The sequence below is a fragment of the Tyto alba genome, unplaced genomic scaffold (genome assembly GCF_018691265.1).
Source record: "Tyto alba isolate M040663 unplaced genomic scaffold, T.alba_DEE_v4.0 Super-Scaffold_22, whole genome shotgun sequence".
NCBI classification, from domain to species: domain Eukaryota; kingdom Metazoa; phylum Chordata; class Aves; order Strigiformes; family Tytonidae; genus Tyto; species Tyto alba.
In genome coordinates, this window is record NW_024881296.1 from 4,738,504 (window position 1) to 4,747,755 (window position 9,252).

Here is a 9,252-nt window from a genome sequence, read left to right on the forward strand (position 1 = left end):
AACGTCCGGCTCCCGCTTGGCCGAGACTTGCCGCCGCCGGGACCCAGGACAGGCCTCGTCCCCTCCCGAGCCCGGCGGGGGCCCGGCCCGGCTGCCCAGCGCGCGGCGGAGGGCGGGGGGAACGCGCGATGGGCGGCGCCATCTTGGGGGCGACGGGAGCCGCTCGGGACCAAACGTCCTTCCGCCCGCCGCCATGGGGTCGCGGGAGCCCTGCCGCCGGCTGGAAGCGGTGCTCGGCGCCCTCTACGACCTGGGTGGGTGAGCGGGGCCGCGCCGTGGGCTGCCGGTCGTGGGGAATGGGGCCGGGCCGGGCGCTGCGCCGTGGCCGGCAGCACCGCGGCCTTCCCTGGGGGTCGGGCGTGTTCACTCTGAAGCGGAGCGACGGCGGCCGCACACGGCTGACTCGGGGCATGCGTTCGGCACGCAGGTGAGGAGCGCGGTGCTCGGGGCGCGGCGAAGGACAGCGAGGCGAGCGTAGGGGCGGCGGCGGCGGCGAAGAAGAAGAAGAAGGAGAAGGAGGAGGAGGAGAACCGAGGACCGCAGCCGGCGGCGGGCGGGCGGCGGGGAGCCCGCGACTTTTTTGGGGAGCTGCGGGCTGAGCTGGCCGCCGCCGGCCCGCCGCCCCCCGCCACGCCGCCGGCCGTGGAGGTCGTGGTGTTTCGCGGGAGGAAGAGGAAGGGGCGGCCCAGCCCCTCGGTAGCACCCACCGGAGGTGCCCAGGTAGGACCGGGGAGCGGGTGGGCCCCCCTGCCCCAGGCACGCCCACGCCTGCAGGCGTGGGTGCTGCTGTCCCCGAGTAGGAGCGGCCTTCTAACGGGGTGCGCACCCTGGGCACGGTGCCCGTACCGGTGAATATCTTGCTGCTTCTTTAAAGCACAGATAGATGGGTTTTTGTGAAGCCGCACCAGAGAGTTGCTGCTGAGCAGGTACTGGACTGGGATGCCCTTTCCTGGTGACAGTTAAAACCAAATAAAATCCTCTGCGTGTCTGTTGGTTTTGCTTTTTCCTGTCTCCTTAGTCTGCCACCATAAATTGTGAGATGTCTTCCATAATGCCCCCTCCAGTGTCTAGTTTCTTCCCTCTTGCTAATACAGCTGCCTGGAAATCTGGGATCCTTTGGTGATCTGTGTGCTCAGCTTGATGGCATCCAGTCCTGCTGATTTCCAACAGGGCTGCTGGTAGGGGTGGGAGCAGGACTCGAAGACTTTTTTTCCCAATTTCCAGAGATCTCTGGATAACTATCCTATATTTGAACTAGATGTATCCCAACAAAATAAATTGATCTGCAGATAGGACTGCTGATACAGCAAGAAGTGAATGAAATGGGAAGCAAAGCCTCTTTACTTCTGTGCCTAAGTGTTGTGTGTGCTGCTCCGTTCTCGTTAACAGGAGTGGATGTGAGGTGCGAAAGCTTTCTTCTCTGGCATCACAGCAGCACTTGGCTGTTCACCAGCAATGGGGGAAGGCATGACAGCATTAGATCTCAGTCCTCTGATATGGTTTGTTGGTACTGAATTTATTCGTGCTACCAAAAACTGTAGCTGAGTTGCTACAACAGAGAGGCCTGGATAGGCTTGACTGGAAGCTGAGCTGCGTCCCATGCCAAGCAGAGGGTCCATTGCTAATTGATTGGTCTCCAGATTTTATAGCTTCTCTGGTTGTTTTCTTTGAGCCATGTTTATGGCCATAACATCAGAAGCCCAATTCTAAAATAAGGTCTGATGGACAAGCACATGACTGTCTCAAATTCAGGAAGATTTACTGGTATCTGGGGTTTGACTGCTTGGAATTAGGAAGTTCAAGAGACTGACCAAGCAGTTGGTTGAATCCATAAACTTTTGTGCTTTTTCTGGAATGTTTTCCTCTAAAAATTGCCCTAGATAATTATTTTCTTATGCTTTATTATAACTTAAATTTTTCTTCCTGAAAAGACTGGTGTTAAGCATGTTAGTAAAATGGTCTGAAAATAACCATGTTTATTTGTCATTGAAATGGACAGTTTTATATAGAAGCTTTTTGCAGAGTTGGGAGAAGTTTGGGTTTGGCTCCGCTGAATGCAGAGGGAAGCCCTGACGTAACCCTGGAACCTGAACCTGTGACTAAGTATGACTTAAAGTCCTGGAGAGTGAAACCGAAATGCGTTAAAAGCATTCAGGTTCAGTTGTAATATATATGTAGTACTCCTGCTTCCTTGGAGGGGATAGTGCTCTTGAGAGCAAACAGGGAAAGACAAGCAAGCGGATACTCTTGAACAGACTGCAGTTTCCCTGCCCATGCTGCCTGCACCAGAGGCAGAGCATCCACTCAGAGAGGTTGTTCAGCACGTCCTCTCCAAAATCAGGAGTCAGACACAATCTAAAACAAACCTGGGAGATTTGTTACTGTCCCATGTGGGACACTAGCAGGTGTGGAGCTCTCCCTGGGGATTTTGCACTTCTTTTTCTTCCTAGGATACAATCTGTCCCCCCTTGGAGAGTTCCCCTCCAAACTGAGAACTGCTGTTGAAAGGTCTCCACGTAAATCACGGAATAGAGAAGATGGAGTTTTCACTGATCTCATTTTGAGCAAGTAGTTTCTTTAAACAGCTTAAGTGGGGTCCGCCATCTCCTGACAGTGTCATCCTTTGGAGCCGTTTCTCTTGCATTAGTTAAGCTGGATATGTGCTCTAATATATGTCCACACAGTTGCAAATTAAGCCTCTGCGTGTTGCCACCGGCTGTCAGTATATGTGCTATTACCACTGCACTCTCTGTCTCAAACAAAATGACTTAAGGTTTGTGTCCTATCCTGCATCAGCAGTTTGGTATGGATTTGGAAATGGAATTATGCGTGACGTATAGCTCACATGTGGCAGTTTTTATTTTATAAAATGTAATTTATTCTTGAAAGGATAAAAATTAATTGCAGCTATTAATATCTTTCTGAATTATGAAACCCTTTGTAAGTGTTAGGAGATGATCCAGGCAAGAAAATGAAGGACAAAGCTGTATGCACTGTGCTATAATGGTACCCTATAAATTGTGCAAGGTCATTCCAGTAAGATCCTGTAATATCTGAATATTAAAAATGTCACTGAGGCTGTCTCTTTTCATAAATCCGGGTAACAAAGCTGGAAAAAATAGTGCTGGAAAGCTGTATACTCTTCCCAACAACTCTTTCTACATTTCACTGCTTTCCAAAAAACTATCACAGTGGACATTTAAACCGGTGTTACTTGTTATATTAATTCCAAATGTTTTGTTTGTAGACCAAAAGAGTGGATGAAGATAAAAATGTGAACGAACAAGAATTTAACTTTGAAAAAGTAAGTCAGCAGGGCCTATCTAACCTCACTATTTTAGTGTGCAGGTATGTGTATCTATATCCTTGTGAAAGCTACGGTGGGACCAATGGGAAGCACTTCCAGAAAAGGTTATCTTGGTGAGGATTTCCCAATAGGTAATTTTGGCCGTATGCCGTGTCAAAGGAGAAGCATGCTGGCTCTTGTCAACTGCTTTGTGTGAAGAGAGGCATGTTGCAACTCTGTGGCCTTTCTTTCAAATCTGTCAGAGAGAATTTGAGGAGGATCACTGTATGTTACCTTTGTAAAGCTATGTGAGTACCCATAATGTTTAACATAGCTCTTTCAGGCCCATATTGTTAATCTTGGATTTCTGATCTCAGGTGGGATGGGAAAAAAAGTGTATTGGCATCTACTTTTGAAACAGCAGATTACTTCTTTCCATTTGTCTTCTTATTCTCACTTGTTCTTATATGAGCATAACTAGCATTGACCTTCTTAGGTACTGATTTGTTTACAGATCTGTGCAAGTGGTTTTATATGCCTGATCTCTGCTCAGGGATGTGCTGTGATCCAGTGAAATGTTTCACTGGAAATTCTGCATGGAGCTTTGTACTGCTGAGCACAATGGGGATTTAACCACTGACTTTAAAAATAGTATGAATTCACCACAGGTTTTGCCAGGGTATTCTTGTATAGTGTCAGCTATGCATGTGTGTGTAGTCAAACCAACTTCATCAATGCCCGGCTGTGTTTCTCACTGGTTAAGTGCGCTGCAGCCAAGAAATGAGAACAGTCTGTAAATGTTGGGTGCTGTGGGTAGCACATTTCATTGTTCTTCTTTGTGCAGCACAACATGATTCCTTTTTATATGGAGGAGATCCATTCCATTGTGTTGTTTTATGTGAAATGAGGAGGTTCAAAAATTGTCCCCCTGACAGTCTTCACCATCCAGAGATTAGATGGACAGTGGTTAACTGTTCTGCAGTATGGCTCCAAACTCAGTTAGTTTTATTTTATAGTATGTTGATTTCAGGTATTATCCAGGGTTTCTTTGGGAGTATGACTTTGTTGTAGTCTGTCAAGAGCTATTTTACAAGAGGCTGGGCAAATTATGAAATGCTTGCAATTTTCTGTAATGTTCTAGGCTCGTCTGGAAGTACACAAGTTTGGAATCACTGGCTACAAGAAGCAGGAACAACGTATATGGGAACAGGAGCGTGCTATCATGCTGGGAGCCAAGGTAATTGTCACTTGGTTTGTGCTGAGCAGTCACCCAGCTGTTACAGTGCAGGAAAGCAGTAAAAAACTCTGGGGGGTTTTGGCACCACCTTTTTAAAACACAAGATCCCCTACCCTGACCCACTTCATCCTTACTTTTACATATTCTATTCTGTCTTGTCTATTTTCTGTTGATGTTTGTAAAATTAGTCTGGTTGTGTTATCAGAGATGTTGTACAGATGAAATACAGCTGATTGGGGTGGAAGACAACACTTACCAATTTTTAATCAGGCCATTCAAAACTAAAATGTTGAAGGGAAGGGCTTGCTTTTTAAAGCTTCGCTGTCCCGGTGAGTTAAAGATGGCGAAAACTTTTCAGTTTGATTCATCATCAGTAATACAAAAGAGAAAAAGAATTTTGTAGGTCTTTTTTGGTGGGTGTGGAGGAGTGTGGGTTTTCTTTCTAGCTCAGTGTATATGTGGAAATCCTGTAGGTTTGATGTAGAGCATAAACATCCCTCCTTACTGTCTCCGGCATGAAAGATGTGGTTTCGATGTGTCTACCTTACATCCCTTCAGTCCCTTCCTCTCACCCAAGAGGAAATAAACAATTTCTGATGTTCCCCTACCACCATCTGAAAAATATTGTCCATGCAAGTGTGTGAATATTTTTTAACCTACTTGAAATTTTCAATCAGTGGTATCCCTCCCAATCTTTATTTCAGCCCCCCAAAAAAGAACATGTGAACTACAGGACTTACCAGGAGAAAATGAAAGAGAAGAAAATGGCAAAGGAGTATGATAAGGGAAAGGTTTGTGTAAAATTTTCTGTATAAAAAGGCAACATGTAAGAGCTAGCCCACAAACCTGACAGATAACGCCTCAGGCGCAGGAGGAGTGCCTGAGCTTGACACCTGCTGCTCCCCATGGAGTGGGTTCCTGATGAGTAGGACTCATCATGTTGTAGTGGGTTTCACTGCCTCATCCTTTATGGCTGATAGATTGATGACACAAAATCAGCAGTTGGTTTTGTTCTTTTTTTTTTTTTTTTTTTTTCCGTGCCTCCTAAGAGAAAAAAAATGGCCTTCAATTAAAGTTTGTTGCATGTTGTCTAACCACAGAGAGCCAGATCTTCAGCTGGTTTTATATCAGCACAGTTCCATCTAGGATCTTGCTCATTGTTTAAAGCAAGGGTGAGGTTTCTCTTGCATCCATCCTGTAGCACAGCCCATCTGGCTCCAAGCCTACTCCCTGCCTCCCCATGGAGTCTTCTCATGTAGGTGGGAGCAAGGCGGGTAATTGCTCTGTCAGCCTGTTTCCTGCCACCCTCTTTCCCAGGGGACCTATTTCTCTGTCACATGGCTCAAAGCACATCCAGGGCATGGCCAGAAGTGGTTGAACCCTGTTATTTGACAGGTATGCTCAATCAGGCAACTAGGCACACCTGCCTGGGAGCAAGTCTTTTGACCCAAGGATCTGTCACATGCCCAAGAAGCAAGCCTGTCCTCCTGCGGTGGGGTTTGTGCCTCCCCACGTGGCAGGGGCAGCCTGTTGGTCATGAGAGGGCTGTAATTCCCGTAAGGTGACAGGAAGGGCTCTGGGCACTCCTAGCAGTGCCTCCATAACGCATTGCATCACTTGGCCTGTCAGAAGGTCTCCCAACCTGCTTTAAATGCCTGCTGCTCCGTGAAGCAAAGGGTACCACGTGTTTTGAGTGCAGACGGTTGTTTAGCCAAGATGCTCAGATCTCTTTTCATTCAAATATGTATCTTTAAAAGCAGGAACATAAAGGTGATTCTCTCAAGAAGAAGAAGAAAGAACAGAAGGAGAGGTGAGCTGTTTTGAACATGGTTAAAATGAACTTGCTTTGTATAGCCTCTCCAGCATATTTCCCCCCGTGTAACTATGCACAGTCTTATACCAGAAGGCGTGCAGTCACTGTGGAAGGAACTTCTCCAGCTGCAGAAGAACTTGGTCACAAAATGATGATGTTGCTCTGTGTCTAGCAGTTTCAGAGGCTTTAGTTACGCAGCTTAACTGAAAATATGTCAGTTCTGCCCCGACATGTCTAAGAACGCAGCTGGAGGTGAGATGGATGTGCGGACCCAGGATGTGCCACGTACTCGGAGCACTTGCCCTGAGATGTAATTAATGCAAAACACGAGATACAGTATACAGAGGCTTGAAAGATGAAGTGGCATTCTTAGTCACAGTATAGCAGGTTCACTGAAATGTGCTCTATATCTTCTTCTTCTAGCCAAGTGTCTTTATGTTTCTAAACTTTCTGAAATGTAAATCATTCTGTAATGTGCTGCAAATTTTGAATGGCTATGCAGGTAATAAATATTCTGGGGTCATTACCTGCTATGATTTAATATTCCATAATACCAAACACCTATTTCATAAATAGGTGACATTTTTTACCATATTAAGCTTTTTCATGAGTTTCTGTTGTTTCTCTTAATTATTTTTTTCTCTTCCTATTTCAGGAAGGCCAAAAGGAAGAAATCAGTGCCTAGCATTTGGCCTGCAGGACAAGTTGGAAAATTCAGGGATGGGACCTTGATTCTGCAAAGCCATGACATAAAGAAAATTAAATCATCTAAAGTTATCAAATGAACCTATGATACAGAGCAAAATGGACAATATACATAAGATAGAATTCACATTGCTACCAACACAGATTTACAGAGCCTGTCGCCTTTCTGCCATGTCCTAATTTTTTTACCTTATTTGTTGTTGCAGGATTTTCTACATTCCATTCTGACTTGGGAAGAATATGAAAATTTACTGTTTTATAAATAAAAATAAGACTTTATATTAAGAACTTTACACAGGCTATTTTTATTAGTCAATACACGCTAAAGAAAGCATGTAACTTTCTGGAGTCAGCTTCTTGGCCAAAAGTAAAATGTCCACTTAATCCAGTAATTAATGGATTAAAATATATAGCTCTTCACTTTCATCTGGAAGGAATATGGAAAAAACAATACCTTACTTGCTCTGAAGCTGAAGTTGTTATTCTCAAACATTTATTGGGCGTACATCTGTTTCTGTGACTTTATGAATTGTTAGTGGATTGTGGAACTGCACAACTAGTTTTCCTGTTCGGCAAAACCTCTCACAGTTTCAAAATTATCTGCTTTGGAATAAAACCAAGATTTTCTGAATTTTTGTCCCAAATTGAGTTACGGACTCAATTTATATAACTCTGCAAAGATTTCCAAATAAGCACTGTTTCAGATGGTGGCTTGGTGGCTTGTTTTTAAAAATAAACCCATGTAAGACTGAGCCAAATGAGGCATAGACACTTGATAGCTACTGGTTGTTCATGGTTAACTCATGTTTATTTTAATCAGTGTTCCCATGCCTCATAAGGCTTTTCTGTGAATTCTTTGTCAAAACTGAAGTTTTAGTGCTATTTAGATTTCAGTAATTTGGTGTTTCTGAAAGAATAGTTTTGTCCTCTGCATCTGAATATTTTTGTTTTTAAGGTTGTGTTAGTAACCTTTCAAAGTGTCCTCTCCATTCTACGTCAAGCTTAAGAAATGAATATTTTAGGGGGAGGCAAAAGTAAGGTTAGCTGCTAAATGACATACAAAAAAAGTTCACGCTGTGTTGTTTCCAGATAAGGTTATCTGGAGCTTGTTTGAACAGCTCTGGCAGTGAAGCAGGTGTGTATAAGATGGAACACAGCCCTTACTGGAGAAAGTTCTTTTAGGTGTGTTGGTGAGATTCAGCGTTCCCCTGTGGGCTGGGGAAGCTGTTGGAGAATGGCTAAGGGAAAAGGGACATGGATCTAGAGATCCTCTTTGCGACGAGAGTCTCTTTTAAGTTAGCATGAGTAGGCCTCAGTCAGCAAGAGTGAACAACAGCGAGAGTGAGTCCCGTGGGAAAGTACTGACTAAGGTTCTGAGATGAAACATTCTCTATCTCGTCAAGGTTGGGAAGCATTCCTTGTTCTTCTTTAATCAGGGGAGGATGGAGAAATGAGCATTTTTTGTTTCTCCTAAACTAACTTATCTGGGTCTTTCCCAGGGCTTGGGCCAACAAGCCCTGGCACGGCTTGCTTGTATTTTATCCAATCAATGATTGACTAGTAGGCATAATTAAGCAGAAGGATTATGAAAGGCTGTAATGGAAATCAATAAATTGAAGCATGCTTTATCACTCATACTGAGTCGGCTGCGTTCTTCCTCCTTGGCCTGCGTCCTCGGCTCGCCCAGCCCGGCAATTGGCGCCCGAACAGGGACCCTCGAGAAAAAGGGTCAACCGGGAACAAAGGGTCTCTCGAGAAAAAGGGACCCTCGTTGAGGTGAGAACAAAGGGATCCTCGAGATGAAAGGACCCTCGTGAAAAAAGGACCTGGCTGAAGGAAAGGAGCAGTGCGCTGGGAGCAGCGACCGAAGGGCAAAAAGAGCCACCAGAACATCGCGTGCTGTGGTGTGTCGTCTCCGGCCTGAACCGATTGAAGTTCACCACTGCAAGGGCTACAAGCTGAGGGCTGCAAGGATATTATAACAGGTATTAAGGTACATGGATTTTGAAGTAGCCCTAGATTTATTACAGAGCTTTTTAGAAAAGCGTGGGACAGATAGTAGTTGCATTAAACAGCTAGCTGGTCTAGTAGCAACGGGGAAAACAAAGGGGTGTTTTAAGAACTCTGATCTGTTGTTTGATGAAGAGGAGTGGAGGAGGTACGGAGATATACTGTGGGATATGGTGATAGATGATGATAAACTTGCTAAGA

General features: G+C 45.0%; 1 protein-coding gene across 2 annotated transcripts; it reads left to right on the forward strand.

The window, feature by feature from the left end:
- The first annotated feature begins 125 nt into the window (after window positions 1-125).
- Window positions 126-7,685, forward strand: LOC104356548 (uncharacterized protein C1orf131 homolog). Of its 2 annotated transcripts, none has more exons than XM_042796143.1 (7): window positions 126-254; window positions 428-720; window positions 3,248-3,304; window positions 4,428-4,523; window positions 5,228-5,314; window positions 6,281-6,333; window positions 6,992-7,685. In XM_042796143.1, exons 1-7 carry the CDS (start codon window positions 194-196, stop codon window positions 7,119-7,121), a joined length of 777 nt encoding a protein of 258 aa, XP_042652077.1. In that variant the 5' UTR covers window positions 126-193; the 3' UTR covers window positions 7,122-7,685. The 2 variants fall into 2 exon arrangements, with proteins under 2 accessions (XP_042652077.1, XP_032843029.2); XM_032987138.2 differs by having other exon boundaries at window positions 6,284-6,333.
- The last annotated feature ends 1,567 nt before the right edge of the window (window positions 7,686-9,252 follow it).

Excerpts from the sequence above, each read along its gene's own strand:
- LOC104356548 (XM_042796143.1), top strand. The coding sequence starts at position 194 with ATGGGGTCGCGGGAGCCCTGCCGCCGGCTGGAAGCGGTGCTCGGCGCC. Across the intron at positions 3,305-4,427 it reads AAGAATTTAACTTTGAAAAA|GCTCGTCTGGAAGTACACAA; the intron begins GTAAGTCAGCAG and ends GTAATGTTCTAG. Across the intron at positions 4,524-5,227 it reads CTATCATGCTGGGAGCCAAG|CCCCCCAAAAAAGAACATGT; the intron begins GTAATTGTCACT and ends TCTTTATTTCAG.